The 23778-nt window shown below is 39.5% G+C and overlaps 1 protein-coding gene and 1 non-coding gene across 3 annotated transcripts in view; both read right to left on the bottom strand.

The window, feature by feature from the left end:
• The window catches only part of RAD23B (RAD23 homolog B, nucleotide excision repair protein), a 47713-nt gene extending 24834 nt beyond the window's left edge, over positions 1-22879 (bottom strand). Inside the window, exons 1-4 of one of the 2 annotated variants that reach the window (XM_032240280.1) lie at positions 22744-22879; positions 22364-22532; positions 5046-5127; positions 3182-3261 (exon numbers count right to left, since the gene is read on the bottom strand). In XM_032240280.1, coding sequence (XP_032096171.1) covers positions 3182-3261; positions 5046-5127; positions 22364-22429 — 228 coding nt within the window. In that variant the 5' untranslated portion in view covers positions 22430-22532; positions 22744-22879. Of the gene's footprint in view, positions 1-3181; positions 3262-5045; positions 5128-22363; positions 22533-22743 lie in introns of those variants that run through there. The other variant, XM_032240281.1, reaches the window with a different exon arrangement.
• On the bottom strand, positions 9913-10058 carry LOC116524926. The gene has a single exon (XR_004257526.1). It is a non-coding gene; the product is annotated as a U4 spliceosomal RNA (small nuclear RNA).
• Positions 22880-23778: the final 899 nt, after the last annotated feature.

The raw sequence follows: 23778 nt of genomic DNA, 5'->3' as shown, positions 1-23778 counted from the left end.
CTGTATTTTAGAAGAGGGAAGAAAATCCAAAAACTGACTATAAACCAACAGGTCCAAGTACAAAAAGGTTCACGATATTTTGATATGTATAGTTAAGCAGAAAAATAAAGGCCAAATTAAGTTACCTCCATGTGCTCAGCACTTTCTGAACTGGAATTAGAGCCATAAAGCTTCCCACAGAGTAAAAAACAATTAGCTGACCACTGAACAAGGCTTTAAACTACACTGGGTCCACTTACGTAATAATTATTTTCAATATAAGTTACACTGAGTGTGTTTGACTCGCCTTCTACCTCCTCCATCTCTGCCACCTTGAGACAGCAAGACCAACCCTTCCTCTTTCTCAGCCTACTCAATGTGAAGACAAAGATGAAGACCTTCACGATGATCCACTTATACTTAGTGAACACTAAAAATATTTTCTCTTGTGATTTTCTTTACATTTTTATTTTTTGTTTTGAGAGAGCGTCTCACTCTATCACCCAGGCTGGAGAGCAGTGGTGTGATCACAGCTCAATGCAGCCTCGACCTCCTAACGCTTCTGCCTCAGCTACTGCCCCCACCCCTGCCACCACGTAGCTGGGACTCTGGGCTCACACTATCACTCCCCACTAATTTTTTTTTTTTTTTTTTGGTAGAGAGAGTTTTGCCACCTTAACCAGGTCTCCCTCCAACTCCTAAGCTCAAGTGATCCGCCCACCTCATCCTCCCAAGTTGCAGAGATTACAGGCATCAGCCACCATACCAGGCCATCATATTCTTAAGTTTCTCTAGCTTACTTTAATATAATATCATACATGTAACATACAAAACATGTATTAATTCAATGTTTATGTTATCAACAAGGCTTCTGGTTAAGAGTAGGCTACCAGTAGTTAAGTTTCGGGCAAATCAAAAGTTACATGTAGATTTCTGACTGTAGGGGAGAGGTTGGCAGTCCTAACCCTTAGTGGTGTTCAAGAGTCAACTGTAAATTTGTAAAAATTATACTACACAAGTTTTAATCTCCTAAGGCCTACCAAAACTCACTACCTGTTTAGTTCATCACTTTCCCAAGGACAAAAGGTAACTGTTTTGGTGGAAGACAGAGCTTAAATTCAACATAATTTGCCACAAGCACAAATAAACTCAAAAACCAATGAGCTGCCTTGTGTCTTTTTGATTTGAACTAATAAAGAAGATACTGGGGGGAAAAAAAAAGACTAGTGAAAGACAGGTCTTAAAAAAATGCTAGTAGCATTACTCCCTTCTTTTCCTATGTAGCTTAACTTTCTTAACTTATATTAACAACATAATATTCTGCAGATTATTAATGTTCTAAAACTTCAATGAGCTGAAATCCTCACGTCATTCTGGATCCTCAGTTATTCTGGATAAACTGGAGCTTTATAAAGGTGAAAATTCAGAGTTCAGAGTTTTAAGCACCAAAACTTTATAATAACCAATCTAGATAAAAATGTATTTTAAAATATGGTATACTCATTTTATATTTTCCTTGTTATCAAAATAATATTGCAATATAACTTGCCTTCAAGATTCCTATTGCCAAGGACATAGTTTACTCTAAAAAGTACCAAGCCCCTCTCTGCATTTTAGTTTTTATTCTTGCTTTTGATCTTAGTAGCTTGTTCTTTCCCTTTTTTGTATTAATAAAGTCATTTCGCAGTGCTTCCATAATGCCTTACTATAGCAGCCTTCCATCCCTTCTTATAGCTGTCCTCTACTATTAACTTCAAAATAAAATAATCATAAATATCATTAGAATTCTACGTAATATTAGGAATGAAAGACTTTAAGGAAAAACTCAGGAATTGTATTTAATATAACAATAGGCTTCAAGTATCTATTCTTCAAATACATGTACCTATTGACACTTTTTCTGCTTATTAGTTGTATTCTAAATAGTCATGATCACTGTAATATTAAAAGAAATAAGACCAGCGACAAAACATGTTCAAATGTGTGGCTATCACATTTCCTATTATGTACTATGTATGCTAAAACTAGATAGAATAGCATTCAGTCTTAAAAGGGAAGCAAATTCTGGCACATGCTATAACATAGATGAACCTTGATAACATTATGCTAAGTGAAATAAGCCAGTCACAAAAAGGCAAATACCACAGAATTCCACTTAAATGATGGTGACAGTTGCAAAACAATGTAACTATGTAATTGAACTGTACACTTAAAATGATTAAATTGGAAATTCGTTATGTATATTCTACCACAGACCTAGATGATACAAGGTTTCCTCATGATTCTGCTTCTGTTTTTAAAGCTTAACATATAATTAAGTTCCTCAGTACAGCAAAATCAATATTCGTAATGGATTAAAAAACGTTGAAGTCCAACACATGGAAACTATTTAGCTGCTTTCTGTTTCCCAGTACAAAAGTATGTGATAATTAAAATTTATTCAACTCTATTTTCTACTACTAATTATTTTGTGACTTTGAGAACTCACATTTATTCCACTTTTGGCCTTTGAGGAACTGGTTTCAATTAGTGATTTAAATTCATTTTCAGTGCTACAAGGAACACTGTTCTTTCCCAGATTATGTCAATCCAATCCTAAAAATGAATGTCATGAGTACCACTTCTCCATTTGTCTCTTAATTCTACACTGCATGATTATATAACTTAACTATATACATAAAGTAGTCTCTTCTTCCTCACACACATCATTCCATCATTTCTTTAGTTACCTTTTCCTAAGTTTCTAAAATCATATTCTTTCGCTAATAAATAGCATTGTAATAATTAGCTTACATGCTTTTTCGCCTTGAGGAATTTGTTAGGACTAGTGCACAATTTAGCAAGTCTATTTAAGGCAAGCTTATAAAAACTACAGAATAAACATTTATTCAATTTCTAAGCACATTTTAAAAGAATTACATAAGTGATTTCAAAGCTCTAGCAATAATTTTAACATGACATTTTATATTTCAGCTTTGATTTAAATAAATTATATTAAAACTATATTATAGTTAATGTATAATTAATGTAAAACATTAATAACTTTATGATTAACTTAAGGTAAATTCTTAAAACCTTTCATAGTAGTTAAGTGCACACCACTATGGATGTGTATACACTGTGTCTATTGTGTGGACTTGGGACCATCATTTTTAAAAAGACTTACATACACAAAGATATAGAGAATGAGGTTGAAACTTACTTTGGTCACCATAACCACCACAAAGTTTTTCTCATCAATTTTATATTCTTTGAGAGCAGTATCATCATTGAGGATTTTGCCTAATACAGTAAGAGAAAAATACATCATTTAAGGCACAGTAATCTTTCCCTTATACATAAAACAACTTTCTACTTGAAATATGAATTTCGGAAATACTAAAATATGAATCACCAACATAAATTCTATCAGTACTTTTCCCCCCAAAACACCAATCAATCAAGATAAAAATAAAAAAACTCATAAGTGGCAGGGCATGGTGGCTCACAGTTATAATCCCAACACTCTGGGAGGCTGAAGAGGGAATATAGCTCCCGGCCAGGAATTTGAGACCTGCCTGGACAACATAGCAAAACCCTGTTTATACAAAATAAAAATAAAAAATTCAAAGTTAGCCAGGCATTTGTGGCACATACCTATGCTCCTAGCTACTTGGAGGCTGAGGGAGGGGGATGACTTGAGCCCAGGAGTTCAAGGACACAGCGAGCCATAATCGCACCACTGCACTCTAGCCTGGGTGACAGAGCCAGACCCTCCCTCCAAATAAATAAAACTGAAAGCCATAAACATCTGACTAAAAGATGCCAAACTTATATAGTGTATATAATATTAACAATCAGTTTTTTACAAATCTATTACTTAATTATATAACTTACTGGGCAAGGAAACATGAAAAAGGCCATGAAAAGGAGATCATGAAGATAAAGAAAATTCAATAATTTGATTGCACAGGGGTCCTCTGGAAAATAACCTACATTCTTTTCTGGTATGAAAAAGGGGAGAGGAATAAATTTCCTGCTCCCCAAAATACTGATGCCTGATAAATCAGATACTTAAAAGTATTTCAGAAAATGACATGATATCTAAGAAAGTGCAAGATGCTACAGAACTCAAAATGCACGAAGAAGTACACAAGACTGTGGTCATGTTGAAGGTAGGTAGGTAGGACTCCCTGATGTTTCCTGTTCCGTGAATTTAGTCTTCCATCTTTAAAAAGCTATTGAATCAAAAGATACTAACATTAAGACAGAAAGGAATATAGTCAGGAATGAGAAAACAGGTCAAAGTCACAAACTGGAAATTTGAATTTTATGCCTGCTTCTTTAGGTTCTGAATTCTGACCTATAAAAATAATGGGACTGAATCATCACATTAGCATTTCCTCCAGGCTGTATCAGTTTAGGAAACACTATTCAGAAAAAGAGAAGAATCCATGGGCGGGTCAAACACCCACCTTACCAACATCTACAATGAAAGTATTTTCTCTACTAAATTTGGATATCGAGTGTATTTTTAACATACATTTTCCTGTTTACTAGGGAGGCTAAATTTATCATTCCTATTCTTATCCTTTGTTGCTTTATTGGTCATCTTTTCCTTACTAATTTCTAAGAATTCTTTAAATAATCTGATTATTATCTTTCTTCTTGTGTCTTTCTGTGCAATGTGTTTTCTGTATTCTTCAGTTTTCGTTAAAATTTAATTTTACAGGAATGATTCCAAGCACACCAATAGTAACTAACACAATCAGTATGAATGGTTTCAATTCAGTTTTTTAAAAAAAGCTCAGTTTGATTAAAAACACGAAAGCCAGTTACATGATGCTTACAAAAGATAAAACTAAACAAAACAAACACCATTTGATGGAAAAACACATGGGGCAAATGTGAATAAAGAGAAGATTGAATATTAATATATTTAAATGACTGCTCTTTCACTGCTTTTATTTGTACAATCATTTTTCTGACAATCAATTTGAATACACTACAATTTGTAAGATAACATTTCTAAAAGATTATCACTATAAGCAAGACATGGCATGTTAATTTTAATATTTAATTCATACCTGCATAAATTAATTTTTGACCTGCTACCGGAAAGGCATCTTTCCCCTTTTCAGATTCAATCTTCTCTTTCAGTGCTTTCACCTATAGGAAAAATAAAGATTTTTTTTTTTTTTTTTTTTTTTTTTTTGGAGAAAGTCTAAACAAAAAATGACAATCCAGAATCTGAATAAATAATGGAAGACAAAAAATTATATACATAATTATTAATACTTCCAAAACATCAAAGATTGTTTCTCCAATTTATATCAAAAGATTCAACATTAACTCACATTATTAGGGCATGATAGGCATAAACTTTAAAACCATCTAATACACATAGGTTCTTTAAAATTTACTAGTTGATTTCATTAATTTAAAACAAAGTTTCCAACATCAAAGTTTTGATTTACATAATGTTTGTGGGTTTATTTCCCACAGAGCAAGAAAATAAAGCTCGATCACCTAAAATGTCTAAGAAATAAAACAGTCTCATCAATAAGAATACTTCAATGTTAAAGGTTAAATTGTGAATGTTAAAAGGCAAATGATTCATTTTAAGAGTCTTATATTTCATTACAATCACCAGGGGGACTTTACAAAGACCAATTAAAACATAATCTCTGAGGGTGAGATCTTGACATCAGTATTTTTAAAAAGCTTTACAGGTGGTTCCAAAGTTCAGCCCAGGCTGAAAATCACCAGACGACTTCAATGCTCTTAAACAAGTAGCTTAGCTTCTCTCAGCATCAGTTTCATCTATAAGAGGAGCTGGAATCCATGACCTTTACAGTCTCTTCAATTCCTAAAATTGTGTGACAATAGGCTCATTATAAAGTATTTGGGAAAACGAGTCTAATGGACTTCTTAACCTGTTAAGTAGGGAAGCATAGGAGTAAAAAAAAAAACAAAAAAAAAACCGCGGAGATGACTTTCCCATGTGCCTTAATATAACTATTTTCATTACTTTACACTGATAATCCTGAAATGGGTTAGCAGCATCATTGCTATTCTGATGTTTCCCGAAGTAGAAATCCATCGCAAAAATCTCAATCCACTATTTTCCACTGTTCCCCATTTCAAAGGTAAAACCAACACAAGTAAAATCTTCTTAAAGCCAAACATGAGACTTGCAAAGGAAAGTAAAACAGTGTCAGTCTTCTCAGTGGTTTGTTGTTGTTACTGTTATTTTGGCACATATTTCTGCAGAAAACATTAATACTTATAATAAATTTATTATATTTAAATGAAAATTAATAGAGTTTGTTTTAATTTATAATACAGTAAACATTAATAAATGTTAAGTACATTGGGCCAGGCAGCTCACGCCTGTAATCTCACCACTTTGGGAGGCTCCGGTGGGAGGAAAACCTGAGGCCGGGAGTTCGAGACCAGCCTGGCCAACGTGGTGAAACCCTGTCTCTACTAAAAATGCTAAAAAATTAGCCTAGTGTGGTGGTACACTCCTGTTATCCCAGCTATTGGGAAGGCCAAGGAACACAAATCACATGAACCCTGGAAGCAAAGGCTGCAGTGAGCCAAGATCACGCCACTGCACTCCAGCCTGGGTGACAGAGTGAGAATCTGTCCTAAAAAATAAACTAAATAAATGTAAGGACATCAACAAAAGTCATTTTGGAGCACTCAATAACTTATTTAAATGTAAACAAGTCTTGAAACCAAATCATTTGAGGACTGCTATCCCTACATGCTAAAAAAGACTTCCCAAGAAGTGATAGCAGCGCATGAGTGGAACACTCAGTGGTGAATGGTAAACTTCCTTTCAAGCTTTTTTGTTTACAGAGAGACAAAAGCATACAATACTTGCAAGTGTGATTATTTGGTGAAAACTACAAATAAATTACACATCAAGTGTATCTCTATGCACAAACCCAGTTCTCAAAACAATACATAGTGGTTTGGCATTGAGTGGGTGCTTCCTTTTTCTGTTGATGAATAAATCAACAGAGTATAAACATATGTGAAGAAAAAAAGACACATATGAAGCAACAAATAAAAGAAAATAAGCAGAAATATCTCATTCTTGACAGGTTAGAATGAGGTAAAACGTCTCAGATTTCAAAAAGCCTAAATAATGGACTCTCTAGCTTTATACATCAAAAATGAGGGAGAAGAGGAGAAAAGGAAAAAAGCCCCACAAATTAAAGAAAACCTGAACCAAAAAAGGACCTTTAATCATTAACTACTAAATAACTTTTGTTTCATAGAAATCATAACTGATTAAACAATATTAAGGGTGGGCATGGTGGCTTACACCTATAATCCCAGTACTTTGGGAGGCCAAAGCAGATGGATCATTTGAGGTTAGGAGTTTGAGACCAGCCTGGTCAACATGGCAAAACTCTGTCTCTACTAAAAATAGTAAAATTAGCTGAGCATGGTGGCACATGCCTGTAATCCTAGCTACTTGGGAGGCTGAGGCAGGAGAACTGCTTGAACCCGGGAGGCGGAGGTTGCAGTAAGCCAAGATCACGTCATTACAATTCAGCCTGGGCAACAAGACTCCAACTCAAAAACTAAAAAGCAAAACAAAACAAAAAACACCCAACACAGAGTATTAAGAACAATGGGAACTCCAAAATACCTGTACGATTTGGCTAAAGAAATAATCATAGACTAAACACTAAAAGTTTATTCAACAAAAAAGGAAAATTAACAGGGTAAACATACAACTAAAACAGGAAAAACGGACAAATAATAAAAAGAAAAAAATGACAAAGAGAAAAGGCAGCTGGGTGCAGTGGCTCATGTCTGTAACCCCAGCACTTTGGAAGGCCGAAGTGGGCAGATCATTTGAGGCCAGGAGTTCAAGACCAACCTGGCCAACATGGTGAAACTCCGTCTCTACTAAAAATACGAAACTTAGCTGGGCATGGTGGCACACGTCTGTAATCCCAGCTACTTGGGAGGCTGAGACACAATTGCTTGAACTTGGGAGATGGAGGCTGCAGTGAGCCAAGATCACGCCACTGCACTCCAGCCTAAGTGATAGAGTGAGACTGTCTCAAGAAAAAAAATAAAAGAAAAAAGAGAAAAGGCACAAATTTTTACACTAATAAAAAAATTGGACAAAGGACAGACAATTCACAATTACACAGTCATAACACAGAAAAGCTTAACCTCATTAGTAACCAAACAAAATTTTTTTTTTTTTTTTTTTTGAGACAGAGTCCTGCTCTGTCACCAGGCTGGAGCACAGTAATGCAGTCGCGGCTCACTGCAACCTCCACCTCCCGAATAGCTGGGACTACAGGTGGGTGCCAAACGCCCGGCTAATTTTTGTATTTTTAGTAGAGACGGGGGTTTCACCATGTTGGCCACAATAGTCTTGATCTCTTGACCTCCTGTGATCCACCCGCCTCCGCCTCCCAAAGTGCTGGGATTACAGGCGTGAGCCACTGCACCTGGCCCAAACATAAATTTTGATGCCTCATATTATTAATCCAATAAACTTTCACACTGGAAAGATTGTTTTGAGTAAGTCTTGTCATTAAAAGTGAAGAGACACATTCTCAGAATAAGAAAGTATCAAATGACCCAAAATTTTTCAGGGCAATATGCCAAGATGCCTCAACATTTTTAAGGTGGTGGGGGAGGTACAGGGATTTGACCCAACAGTATCACTTCAAAGAAAGTAACTAAACCAGACTTTAGAACCAGGTTCACTGACCTGTCTAAAATTCTGGCATTGCTCCTTTACCTTGAACACAACAATAATTGTTACTTACAATCCGTTTAACTCATCTATCTAAACTCACGGAACACAGGCTGAATTTTGTCATCCAAAAACCACTCCATCTTTAAAATTGTAAGTGAACAGTCTTCTGTTCCTACCGCTCTTAGCAATTGTTCACTACACTTGCTCTTGAGCCTCCTTAAGACTTGGTCCCTAGAGTCTCTACTTTCATTTCCATCTTCACTATCAGCTCTATTTTGCTTAGACAACACTGTCATTGCTCCTATCACCTTCTTTGTAGTATCAAAGACTTCCTTGTCTTTCTGCTGCTCCTGACAGGCAAAATTCTGTATTTGGACCAACACCATTTATTTCGATCAGTACTTAACTCCTAAAATTTACTCCAACCACTCTGTGGTGTCTCATTCTCCTATCTCAACTTTTACCTACGAGACTGCCTATCTACATTTACACCCCATTTTCTAAATGCTAGTGGAGAAAAGGATACACTAAATTCTCTGTTCCCCTGCTTAGCTCTCTTCTCCATCCTCCACAAGGATATTTCAAATTGGTACCCTAAATCTGATTCCCAAGACCCTCTCCCACTCTCTACAGGTGACCACTTTGTACCTTATTAAAAACAGAAGACAGAGGAACTTATTTTCAACTTTCTGCTTAACTTTGTTGCATCCAGACCCATCTACATCTCCTTTTCACCTATTAAATAATAGTATCCCTTTCTTTCAAACCCAATTCTTTCCACCGGTCCTCTGGTTCTCCTCCAAATATTTTTCAGTATCTTACTAAATTCATTATATTTCCTATCTCCCCCAGCTTTTTCAGCCTCTCTGTCAGCTCACTTTCATTCACATTTAGACCTAACTATCATCTTAAAAAACAAAACACTTAACAACCTTGTCTCCTCCTTGACTCTCTCCCCTTAATCTAATTCTTCAAAAATGCAAATACACACATTGTCTTCACTTAATCATAATCCCAAACCGACTACTCAAAAGAGAGCAATACTGTGCTAATAAACAAAAACATGAAATTTGTTCTCATTTTGCTTATTTTCTTTGGTAGTCCTCCCCCAACCCCGTGGCCATTCCATTAACACTGCTCTTTAGCAACATCGCTGAATTCTGCAACATCATAAAACACTTAAATGCCTCTTTAACATATTTTTTTTTCACTCTCCGTAGAGATTGTCAAAAATTGCCAATGCCGACTATATTTCAAGTCGTCATGGCGGGGTACTGGGAAAAGTTTTCAATGAGCAATAATCATGCCTCGGATAAATCTCATTGGCGATGATACTGCCACTGCACTGCACAAAGCTCATAAGACACTTCTTAATTCTCGCCTATCTTACTCTTGCCATGTGTAACAGCACTGACCTGTCCCACCTTTACATACCACCATCCCTTGGCTTCCATGATGCCGTACCTTTGGTTTTCCTATCTCTCTGCTCACTGCTTCACGAAATCCTCTTCCCTGGCCAGCCTTTAAGTATTACTTAGACTTCCAGGAGAATCTACTGTATCTACTTCTAGTTTTAATAACGATGCAGATGTCGTCTGTTATTTCTAGCCCAGGTCTCTCTCCTCAACCTTCATTTATGCACACTTAACTCTCTACTGAACACCTTCACTGGATGCCCTAGAGGCATTTAAACCATAATGTATTTGTGGAAGAACTGTGTCTAAATTAGTTTGTCTAAATCACCCCTAACACAACCAAATTGAGCATATTTTAAAATAGGTTAGCAAGAAAGACTGCCTTCTTTCTGGATGCTTCAAAGGCAGAGATAGGAACTTAGCACAAGGTTTCTCTTGGAAAAGACATGGCCCATAATAGATGCAATTACAACTCCTCCAACTGTGCTGAACCCCACGCCAATGCTCCCATTCCAGTAAGCCATTTCAAGAGTGAATATAAACCTGAGCACCATAGTCCCAGTATATAACCAGGGCTAGAACTTCCATTGTGATGCTTATTCCCTCCTACATAAATAATGGTGGTTTATTCCACTAGAGACAAAGGCATGGTTAACATTCAAGAAATCAGACCTTTTTCTAGCTACTTAAATCTCTCTTACAAAATTATGCATTTAAAAATAAAAATGTACTCAATGTAACATTAAACATTATGGGCATGGTTTTTCTTTTTTCCTCCAAAGGAAAACAATCATAATAGTGTATTTAAAAGTGCCACCACACAGCTAAACTTACCGTCTAATTATTTCCTAATGTGAGCACTACCGTGCAATCTCTGGTGCACTGGCACTATTCTAGTTCAGGCCAATGACCATTAAAAGTAGTCATTTCTCCTGTAATCCCAACAGTTCAAGGTCTGTCTGGTCAACATAATGTGCCACCATCTCAAAAAAAATGTTTAATTAGATGGGTGCCCACTTATAGTCCCAGTTACCTTGGGAGGCTGAGGTGAAAGGACTGACTGAGCCCAGGAGTTCAAGGTTAGAGTGAGCTATAGCCCTGTCAGTGTACTCTAGCCTGGGCAACTGGGCAAGACCCTGCCTCTTAAAAAAAAAGTAGTTTTCTTTCAACAAATTTAGGTCATGCATGAGACATCAAAATAGTATCTTGCAAATCATACTCCTATGATAGTATAATGGGCTGCCATGTCAATCTTCTTACACAGCACTTTGCATAAGATTTCTAGGCTACTGCTTGTTAATTAGGTCAGCAACTGCATATTCCATATAACAGTTTGCTCAACCTTCCAGTATTATTTTTCCTTATTTTTGTAACTATGTTATTTCTTATCACTGTTGTAACTACATACCGTAAAAAGAATTGTGTAAAGTTTAATGGGTAGCCCTGAAATATAAAATCTGAATAAAAGCTAATGTATGCTATGTACTTGCCATATGCCAGGCAGTGTACTAAGGGCCTCACAATAATTAACTCTTTTAATCGGTATGATAGCTCTATAAGGTTATAGTAGCCAGCATCAAAGATAGCCCTCAATGACTCCCATCTCCTGGTATTCAAGCCTTTGTACATACCCTTTGCATACTTAATTATGGCTAGTCCACAAGAACAGTAAGATACTGCTGAATTAAAAGTGTGTGACTTCTGAGCCTGGTTTATATATAAAAGCCATTGTTTCTATTTTGCTCTCTTGGATCACTCACACTGGGAGAAGCCAGCCACAATGTCATGAAAACACTAAGGAATCCTGGGGAGAGGCCCATATGGGGAAGTGTGGAGATTCAGTCAGGATGGGGGGACAAATTTTAGTTATAGAGAATATACACAACCCTTTTGGAAGGCCTAAGGGTTTTTACCATAATACTTAGCTGAAGGCAGACTTGTCCTCTTAAATAAAGAGTAGAGGCCGGGCACGGTGGCTCAAGCCTGTAATCCCAGCACTTTGGGAGGCCGAGGCGGGTGGATCATGAGATCAAGACCATCCTGGTCAACATGGTGAAACCCCGTCTCTACTAAAAATACAAAAAATTAGCTGGGCATGGTGGCGCGTGCCTGTAGTCCCAGCTGCTCAGGAGGCTGAGGCAGGAGAATTGCCTGAACCCAGGAGGCGGAGGTTGCGGTGAGCCGAGATCGCGCCATTGCACTCCAGCCTGGGTAACAAGAGCGAAACTCCGTCTCCCCCACCCCCAAAAAAAAAAAAAAAAGAGTAGAAAAAAAGGAGTGTGGGGCATTTATCTAACTTGTTTACCCAAGTGGTCCTATAAACTAATCCTTACTCATTCCGGATGGTTCTCTTGGGGGGAAGTCAACCAGGGATATTACCCCACTAATGGTGTTTGCTTTAGGCCTCAGAACCTGGCCTTTAATCTATACCCTCTAGTGTTAACTCAACACCTTTGTCATTTAATGTGTGCTGGCCTTTAATCATTAACCCTAAGTGTGTTGACTTAGAGCCTCTGTTATTAAATCTATACTGAATAAAATGCCTGAAGGGGCAGCTAGTAGGGGCCAGTGGCTGCTATCTCTTTACAGCACTCTCTTCCAGCATACTTGTTCCCTGTGTTCCGTGTCTGAGTGAATTTATTCATCCTCATTAGGTCAGGGCCTGCAGGACTGGCAGGTGGTGACCCTGACAGGAAGGTACTGAGGCCTCCGTCAAGAACCTTCACCAAGTTGTTAGCCATTGATGAAGTCACTTTCAGTGGGAATCATCCAGCCAATCAGGCCTTTAATGCACAGAATGAAGCCCTTAATGCAACTTCATGAGACTCTGAAAAACCACAGAGCTAAAATATCCCTGAATATCTGACTCATAGAAATTATCAAACAGTAGGCCGGGCGCGGTGGCTCAAGCCTGTAATCCCAGCACTTTGGGAGGCCGAGGCGGGTGGATCACGAGGTCAAGAGATCGAGACCATCCTGGTCAACATGGTGAAACCCCGTCTCTACTAAAAATACAAAAAATTAGCTGGGCATGGTGGCGCGTGCCTGTAATCCCAGCGTCTCAGGAGGCTGGGGCAGGAGAATTGCCTGAACCCAGGAGGCGGAGGTTGCGGTGAGCCGAGATCGCGCCATTGCACTCCAGCCTGGGTAACAAGAGTGAAACTCCATCTCAAAAAAAAAAAAAAAAAAAAAAAAAAAAGAAATTATCAAACAGTAAATGTTTACTGTTTTAATTAACTAAGGGGTAATTTGTCACGCAGTAATAGGGTAACTGGTACACAGGTAGCTACCATTATCCTCTTTTACTGATGGGGACACAAGGCAGATGAAATAGAAAGGTCAAATACATAGGCTCTGGAGGTAGAGTACCTAAATTTGAATCCTGGCTACTCCTATGGAAGATGGTATTTGTACATAACAAATATTGTTAAAATTTGTGAGCACTGACCAGGCATTTTTTAAGGCAATCTGCTACACTTTGACCAAATAATTCCACATCTAGAAATCAATGCTAGAGATGCTCATGTAAGAACTTCAAAGACAAAGGTGCAAAGTATGTGTCCTACACTGTTGTTTGCAATACTAAAAATTGAAAGCAACCCTAAACATCCATCAAGGGGAAAGAGAAAAATGAATTAATGCACATACATTTATTAGAACACTATGCAATATAATGAAATATTTGTAACTATCTTTGAGGAAAACACCTAGTTGCTAAGCAATTAATTTTTTAAAACAGCATAACTGTGTTCACTCATTACGTGTAAATATATTTTTTAAAAGGACTAGAGGGATATACAGAGTCTACAGTGGTTACTTAGACCAGGGGCAAAAGCCTTTTACATTTTACTATATATACTTTATTTACTATAACAAGCCTGAATTATTTGAGTAATTTAGGAAGGCTTTCACATTTTACTATATATACTTTTACTATATATACTCTATTTACTTTAACAAGCCTGAATTATTTGGGTACTTTAGGGAAAACTGGAGTTTCAAAGAGAAAAAAGAGATTTATTTCATTTAAAAGAAAAAGGTCTAAGGCAGTTCTAATACTACATGGCTTAGTTAATTAAAAAATAATAGCAACTAAATTTTGGCAATCAACAATCAGCAAAATAAAGGAGATTCCTAAAGCCAAATATCTTTACTAAAGGATTTCTTATGTTTACACTGCAGGCAATGCTTTTCGTTTTTTGGTTTTTTGGTTGGCGTCCTTCCACTTGAGAAACTGGTATAGGCACCAGAGTTATTTCCTGAATTTCTGTCCCAAGGAAGGTTCCTGCTAATTCTACAAATACAAATTTGATTTTAAAAATGTCAGTTGACTTCAGTACCAACAGGTAAAGTCTCCTCACTGGACCTAAGGAATAAAGTAATTTGGTACAAGAGATTTTTATAATTGAAACAATAACCAACAGTATAAACATTAATTATGTGAGGAAGAGGCAGACACTAAACAAAGGCAATCCTCCAATTGGGGTTATGATCCAAAGGCTATTTATCATCTTACATACATGATTTGAAATCCAAAACCCATTTTTCCCACAGAAACTATCTAAAATGGTATTTAGACTTTTAAGCCAACCTATACATGCTAATTTAATCTATTCTAAAATATATTCCTAACAGTATGATTCCAACAAGGCCAAAAGAAATATAAGAATTTGAAAACTGACTAAGCAGAATTCACAAGATACCTGTAACTTCTAAAGTTTCTATATCGGCAAAGAATGGATCGCTCCAGTGCACTAGCAAAAACAAGGCGCCTACCTAATTCAACCAGAAGTGTGTGGGGAATAATAGGTGAGAACAATTTTATCTACCTGTTTAAGGCTCTAGGATCTATTCATGTATTACCAGTCACTTGTAGCTGGTCTACCTCCTCTGCTGAAATAAGTTTACATAATGTTTAAGAAGTTTATAAAGTTCATTCAGTTGTAAAATTAGCTTTCATGACACTACAAAAGACATTTATTTATCTAAACTTATAGGGAACAGATGGGGTAGGGTAGTGTCCTTCAGTAGAATTCACTGTGCCACAGTAGGCTTAAATTTAGCAAATTTCTTCCAGAAATTAACCGGAATCCTATGCAGTATCTATCACAGCAGGACCTTGTTCACTGCTTTTACACACTGTTCAAAATTGCTGATTATGTCAAGCTAAGAGAATGAAAAGATTTCATTCATAGAAACCTTTTTCAGAAAGGATAGTGAGAAGAATGATCAAAACAAAAACTGATGAAAGGATTTATTTAAAAGCTGCAAAAGTTATTTCTAATTTCACAATTCACTAAATATTTCCATGCCTTTGATCTTACCTGATTTTCACTACCGTTAGGAAAGCAGGTCAATTATTATTACTCCCGTTCTAATAATGAGGAAATATATATATATATATATACACACTATATATATATATATATATATATATATATATATACACACAAAATATATATATATGTATATTTTGTAAGTATTGTGCTAGGCCAGGCACAGTGGCTCACACCTGTAATCCCAGCACTTTGGGAGGTAGAGGCAGGTGGATCACCTGAGGTCAGGAGTTCAAAACCAGCCTGGTCAACATGGCAAAACCCCATCTTAACAACAAAAAAAGTATCGTGCTTAAGGACAAAGCACAAGTACAAAGGTGGAGGGAATCCCTTTTATGAGCAGTATGGTGGATCTGAAAAGAGCAAGATGTGGAAAAAAGTAAACAGAATTGAGAGATACTCCTGAGTTTTGCTTGAAAAGCAGGGAAACAGGGCAGTAACTAAAGAGGGATGTGGAGACAAGGGAGTGTATCATTAAGATGAGGAAAAAATGTCTGTATACTCTAGAAATGGGAAAAATCAGTGATACAGAAGAGAAAGAAGATTTGATGGAGTAACGTCTTTCACATATGACAGGGGATGAAGTACAGTGGAAAAGTGGAGAGCTGGGCGCGGTGGCTCACACCTGTAATCCCAGCACTTTGGGAGGCCGAGTCAGGTGGATACGATGTCAGGAGTTCGAGACCAGCCTGGCCAACATGGTGAAACCCTGTCTCTATCAAACATGTAAAAAAATTAGCCGGGTGTGGTGGCACATGCCTGTAATCCTACCTACTCAAGAGGCTGAAGCAGAAGAATTGCTTGAACCAGGGAGGCGAGGTTGCAGTGAGCCAAAATTGCACCACTGCACTCCAGCCTGGATGACAACTGCAAGATAAAAAAGAAAGAAAAGAAAGGAAAGAAAGGAAGAAAGAAAGCATGTAAAGTGGAAGGACTGGCCTTTGATAGCACCATCTACAATTCAGAACTACCTACAGTAAGAGGAGGCTAGCAGATAGGTAGCTACGGTAGGACCTTGTTGACATTCTGTCTTGATTACTTCTAAATTCTCAATCAAATAAAAACTAGGGTCATCAAGTGAAAATAAGGAGGGCAGATGATATGAAACTGTCCTGTGGCAGTGGAAGAGTGACTGGACTAGTAAACTGTAAGATTGTCAGGTGCTGCACACTAAGGACCCAATTAAGGGTAATGTTCATGAATTTAAGCGAGACAAGTCAAAGTGGCTACAGGTGCATCTCTGGCTGCTCAGGTGCAAGTACAAACATTGAGGTCAATTTAATCACATTTGAGGTTTTCTAAGCAAGAACAACGGAAGGAAAGTGAGACCACATTGCCAAGCCCTGTTAATATTATTTCAAACTTACATACTCCATAGCTTAGTACTTTCAGTACTAGTATTCTCATTTCATAGAAGAGGACCCACCAACAGGCATCTATTCAGGAACTTGCCCGAGGTCACAAAGCAAGTGGCACAGCCAACTATACCCCTCAAAACATGCCCTAATTCCAACTACTTCTCTACATCTCCACTCCTACTACCCTGGTTCAAGCTCCAATTACTTAAAACTACTGCACAAGCCCCCTAACCGATCTCTCCGCTTTTCACTCTTGCCCACCCCACAGTGTCAAAGTAACCTTTAAAAATCCTAAAAGTAGTATTTCTCTGTTGGGTGTGCTGGCTCGTGCCTGTAATCCCAGCACTTAAGAAAGCCGAAGCAGGAAGGTCACTTGAGGCTAGGAATTGGAGATGCCTGGGCAAAACATCAAGACCCCAACTCTACAAAAACTAAAATTAGATGGGCATGGTGGCATGCATCCATAGTCCCAGCTACTGGGGAGGCTTAGGGTGGAGGATCACTTGAACCCAGGAGTTCGGAGATGCAGTGAGCTATGATCACGCCACTGTACTCTGGCCTGTGTGACAGGGCAAGACCTTGTCGAAAAAGGAAGGGAAGGAAGGAAGGGAAGGGACAGAAGGGAGGGAAGGAAGGGAGGAGGGAAAGAAGGGAGGAGGGAAGGAAGGGGAGGCAAGGAGAAGGAAGGAGAGTAAGGGAGAGAAGGAAGGGAGGGAGGGAGAGAGGGAAGGGGGGAAGGGGGGAAGGAGGGAAGGAAGGGAAGGAGGGAGGGAGGGAGGGAAAAAGAGAAAAGAGAAAAGATTTCTGTCCTGCTTGTAAATGTTTCCAATTTTACCTTGAAAACCCCTAGCCTACAAGGAATGCTCTGGCCACTTGCCTAACTCATTCTTTTATCTCTTACCCATCACCTTAGCAATGAGGCTTTTTTTTTAGTTCCCAAAACACATTCTTAAACACATTCTTTACCCCAGCAGTTCCCTACAGAAAATATTCTTCTCATCCTGTGTGCTCATTTTTATTCAGCTCTCAGCTTAAAATGTCACCTTATTCAGAAAGACCTTCAGCGACTAGTTAATTTAAAAGTAGCCACCCAGTGAAGTATTATCACATACTTTATCCTATTTCAACTTTCTACATAGGACTTAACATTACCTGGTTTTTAAAATTTGTTTTTTGATGGTTTTATCCCACTAGAATGCATACACCATCACAGCAGGGCCTGACCACTAAGTACACAGCAAATATTTATTAAATAAACGAATCAACATGCAAACACTCTACATTGGGGGATCACACTCGCTAGTTCACCAAAAGAAATATTCAATTCATTCAAAGATCTTCACTAAATGCTTACTGTGTGCAAGGCATCAAAACGGCAAAAGTCTGGCAAAAAGTGTACTAGATTTCTCAGTTTCTTCCTGTGTCTTGTTCTACCAATATGCCGAGGACTTTTAATTTTGCCTGTGATAAATTTTAATATTTACTACTTATTGCATTAATAATCTAGGAAACTTCTATAATTTGAAACTAGCATGACTATATTAAAAATATAACAAACCACCACAGGAATAATAAATGATAGCTAGTAAGTAAATCACTAATAAATGATGGCTAGTAAATACTGTATAATACAGGAGTACTAAAGCTAGATACACACACTTTTTTTTTCTTTTTTTTTGAGATGGAGTTTCACCCTTGTTGCTCAGGCTGGAGTGCAATGGTGCTTCTCAGCTCACTGCAACCTTCTCCTTCAGGGTTCAAGCGATTCTCCTGCCTCAGCCTCCCAAATGGCTGGGATTACAGGCATGCGCCACCGTGCGCAACTAATTTTGTATTTTTAGTAGTGCGACAGGGTTTCACCATGTTGGTCAGGCTGGTCTTGAACTCCTGACCTCAGGTGATCCACCTGCCTTGGCCTCCCAAAGTACAGGGTAAAGTAATATTTCGTAACAATCACATTATAGAGATAAACCACAAAATGAGGTAATTCTTCACAGCACACTAATATGCTATTTATAGATATTAAAATAGTATCTTTAAAATTCTTAGCAAAAAAAATCCAATGTATATGCACAGTTTTAATGTCACTTGTATAGTAATCCAACCCCATTTCAGCTTTTGCATTTAAAGTCTCATCTCAAATTTACTGAGTTTTTAGTTATTCAAAGCAAACAGTGCCCAGAGTTAGACTGCAGGATTAATTTGTACACCACATGCTCTTTCTTGTTGTCATTTCATTGATGCAATAAAATGCTGCACTGTATTTTTTTTTAAACTTAAAAGGTTTATTCTTAAATAAACCTTTTATTTAAGTGGCTTTAACCAACAGCAATATAAAAAACTAAGTGACTATGAAATTGAGCTTAAAAACTGTATTCCATGTCCCTCTAAATGTCCATCACACCACTAAACTTCAGAATTTTAAAGAATTTCAGAGAAGCAGTGGTCTATTACACATCTCACAATGCTTTAATATGTAGGCTACTTAAATGTCTCCCATAATTTTTAAAGAAGACAGACAGACCACCACATAATGAAAAAAAATCTAGCAATGGTCTCCCTACTGCATACATACCACCTTCTCATTTTGTTTCTGCATTGTTTGAATATTTTATAAGAAGGTTAGCATTACAATTGTAAAAATATCTTTGTAAAGGTTAACACTAAAGACAGTGGTCATGTAACGTATCACGGCAATAGTCAAGTAAATGGTACAAAATGCCTAATAAGTCTTAAGAAAGTTTTGTTAGTTAAAACTAGAGCAAATAAAAACACCTTAAAACAAATTATCTTGTTTTTTCCACTTTGTATATCCCCTACTCTATAGCCATGCACTCTAAGTCAATAAAGCTCCCAGATGCCCCAGACCACGTTCTACAGGTCCCTGTACTCCTCCAGTTCTGCCAGCAAAGCTCACTAAACATTTACTTGTTCAACAAATGAATCAGTCCCATGATTCCCCTTATCGCACGGTCCTTTCTTCCATTTTTGCTCACGCTCATCTCAAGTTCATAAGAGTTTCTATACTGACTACGTAAGTTACTAAATTTCCTTGGTTCCTCCCAGGTAAAAATTAAACAAGGACAAACCTCTGAGCAGAACAAAAATGGGTCTCAGTAAGATCCTATCTTGTCTTTTTAGATCTACTTCTAATATCCTTGGTTACCCAGTTCTCACAACAACTTAGAAACAGGACACTTAGTGTTGCCCTATTAAATATAATTTTCACTGTTTCTTTTCTTACTGGAAGTCTGAGGTGTCGTATCAAAAATAAATATTAATTAAAATCCACTACATAGAATTGAAACAGTTGTCTTGAAAAAATTTCCTAAAGTCATTAAAATAAAAACTGACAAGTCATTAAATGCAAACATTCCATATATCAGAGAAAATGCTTTAATTTCTTGCCTCAGACTAACAATATTAGTTTTTTATACTAATAGCAACAAAATTACATTTATATAAATAGCAATAAAAGCTGTAGAAGCCACTCCCTAACAATGAGCTTTTCAAAAATATTATTTCTAAAAGTATAACATACTACTTTTCCTTGGAAATAAACTGGAAAATAGCAAAAATAGTTAAGAATTTGTATAAGTTGGGTGGGGAATGGAAAAAAAATTAAAAACATTAAAAAAAAAAAAAAGAATTTGTACAAATTCAGATACAGCATTGGCTCTCAGTTAACACTCTAGGTGAAAAGTGCCTAAAACGCTAAACAAATCTTACAGAATATAAATACTTTAGTCGAGCTGTTGAAAGAGTCACTGCATAACTTCAATACACCCACAAATATTTATCAAAAAGCCACAATATTTCTTTAGGTTTCAATAATTCTAAAATCAAACTATTATAAGCTGATTAAGTTACTGTGGCACCAACATTTGTTACCGCAAAGAACCAAAGGCAAATAGGCATTTTACGTACTTTGCCTGATATCATCAAACAAACCCCATTTTAACTTTCATCCTTCAACTTATTAACGCATATTAAGCAGTAAAGAAATATTCAAGAGGAATTTGATTCTATTAGTACTGTCAGTCCACAGGGTGTTGTCAATTACTTCTGAGGACACAGAAAAGTTTCTCATGTGTAACTGATATCTCCTGTACCTTTAAGAAGTTAATCACACAGCCTACACCTACATATAAATATTTTGAAATCAAATAATTTTGTACCAAAATCGCAGAAAGGTTGGGGGAACTCTCCTTGTTTCTTAAACAAAGATGTGCAAAACTTAAGATTAAATAAGTACAACGTAACGCTGTATCTCCACTCAAAGGAATCCACTGTTTAATCGATTCCATTTACTGACCACCAAGTAAGTACAGTACATACTATTTAATCCTTACATCTCCGCAAGGCAGGTATTATCCCTATGGTACAGAGGCTGAAACTAAGCGTAATTTGCCCAAGGTCAAACCAAGTAAGTTACAAAACCACAAATGGTCAACTTAATTAACACCAAAGCCCCTGATCTCCACCCAAAATAGGAACAACTACTTTAAAAAATAGAGTTGGGCAGGAAACTGCTGGTTTAAACTTAGCATTATGACAATCTTAGCGGTGTATTCCAGAACATAAGCAGTAAATTTACACTCACGGCATTATTAGATTCTTGGCATAAAGTTGTGTTGACCTCAACAGTGTCTCTTTATGCAGTCACAAATACAGAAAAATGTATAACGTGGACTTCCGAAATGTGTAAGACTTTAACTGCAGAAGGGATTCAAAGTTGTTTTTTTTCTTTTTCCCCCCTTGAAGAGCTACTGTTTGGGGGCCTGGGGGAGTGTGGGTGAAGGGTTACAACTCCTAACAATGCCAAGATAAAGCAGAGAACTCGTTAAATCTGAAGTTCAGTTTGAGCTTGGAATGGATTTGAAGGCCTCTAATGCTAAATAAAACCTTCACCACCAAAGAGGCCTCAAAGTGGTCTACACAGGGTGTAGGTTGGGCGGCGGGAGGAAGGCAGCAGAACAATTCACTTACAAATAAAAGGGTTAACAATTCTGGGGGTAAAGGGGCAAATTCATTTTCACCACCGCACACCTCTCACTCGGCGGCAAACGAAACCTGATGCTTTTTTTTTTTTCTTAAAGCTCATCTTCTCGGGTTACCAACTCTGGGACCTAAGCGCCTAACCAGGTCCACACAGGAGTACCGGCGACGCCTACGTCTCCCTCCCCCACCTGTGCACCCACACCAGAAAGCCAGGCACCACGGCGGAGGCTGCCTGGACCTCCCCATCCCCCTCCGGCCTTGCTAGCACAAGCTCCTAGGCCCGGGCCCGCGGGCGTGCGCTCCACGCCATCTGCCACCAGGCCTTCTGCGTCCGGCCACTGCTTCCCTAGTCTACCACAAAGCCCCCGGCCAAGCCGGGAGGGTCGGCTCCGCCGCACGCCGGCAGGGCCGGGGTCGAGACCCAGACGCAGGGCCCTCACCGCACCCTCCGGGGCTTGCCCCGCTGAAGCGCGCCGCCCAGCTCGGCTCCCGGATCCTGGCGCTCCCCGCGGCCCGCACGCGGCTGCCCCCGCCCCCGGTCCGCGTGCATACCGTTTCCTCCGGGTCGATGTCTATCTTGAAGGTCTGCTGCTGGAGGGTCTTCAGGGTGACCTGCATGGTGCCGCCGCGCAGCTCTGCTGCCGGGCCTGCGCCGGGTGCTGGCCGCTGGGCGGGGTCTATGGCCTGGCGGGGCCCCGGGGTCGCCCGCGCTCCTCGGGCTCTGGGGAGGAAGGCGGTGGGGGTGGGGGCTTGTCACATTCGCCTAGCGGAGCGGCCTCTCCCCCAGCCTGTCCTCCGGCCTGCGCCGCTGTGACTGCGGCCTTCTCCGCGAGCTCGGGCCGCCGTGCCTCCTCACGCGCCAGGCGCCAGACACCGAGTCTGCAGGAGGCGCGAGGGGCTCTGCGAGTCAAGCAAGGAATCCGCTAGCTCACCACAGGATGGTGGCCGCCATCATCGTGACTCGCCGAGACGTACCCCCTCCCCCACCCGAAAAACCTTGGGGGGGGATGGGGCCGGGCGGACGAAGCGCGCAGGCGTGAGGGGGGTGCGGCGACGCTTTGCGCCGGCGCGGCAGAGGACTCCGCCCCGGAATTGGGGGCGGGCGGAAGGCGGCTCTGGAATGTCGGCGGCCTGGACCCGGATTGCGCAGGCGCGGCGTTCCTTGGACGGCTGGGGCTCTCCGGGCTTCCTCTACGCAACTATTGCCGGAGAGTTCTCTCAGTCCGCCGCCGCTCCGCCTCTTTCCAGACTCCGCCCGGCTGCCGAAGTTACGCAATCTGTAGCCCGCGAAGCGCTACGTGGAGACTCAGCAGAGTGGATGCCGAGCCCAGGAGCGGGGGAGTAATGGGGCGGAGTTTAAGTGAAAGGATGGCGGTAACCACAGCTAGGGGCCGGCCCCCGCGGGGGTCTCGCTGGGGAACTCAGCCTCCGGGTGTCTACTGATTCTTTAATCCCGCCAGCACAGGCTCCTGAGCCGGACTGCCCGTGTTCAAATTTTGTTTTCTCTCACTAGGCTTGGGACATTGGGCCTAAACAGATGGGCCGATTTAAAACGGAGGTCGGCCAGGCGTGGTGGCTCACGCCTGTAATCCCAGCACTTTTGGGAGGCCGAGGCGGGCGGATTACCTGAGGTCGGGAGTTCGAGACCATCCTGGCCAACGTGGTGAAACCCCCGTCTCTGCTAAAAATACAAAAATTTGCCGGCCGTGGTGGCAGGCGCCTGTAATCCCAGCTATTCGGGAGGCTGAGGCAGGAGAATCGCTTGAACCTGGAGGCGGAGGTTGAAGTGAGGCGAGATAGCGCCATTGCCCTCCAGCCTGGGCGACAGTGAGACTCCGTCTCAAATAATGATAGTAATTTTTTAAAAATAAAACGAAGGTCAAGTTTTGTCACACCTTGGGCAGAACTGTCCAGTGGTTCCCCGTCTAGCCCCAAGTTAAAGTCAGAGTTCTTAGAACGGATGCATT

This window comes from Sapajus apella, unplaced genomic scaffold, assembly GCF_009761245.1.
Source record: "Sapajus apella isolate SASKATOON/1434 unplaced genomic scaffold, GSC_monkey_1.0 scaffold46, whole genome shotgun sequence".
In the NCBI taxonomy this organism is placed as follows: Eukaryota; Metazoa; Chordata; class Mammalia; order Primates; family Cebidae; genus Sapajus; species Sapajus apella.
Note: the sequence above shows the minus strand (reverse complement) of the source record. Positions and strands in the feature narration are given on the sequence as shown.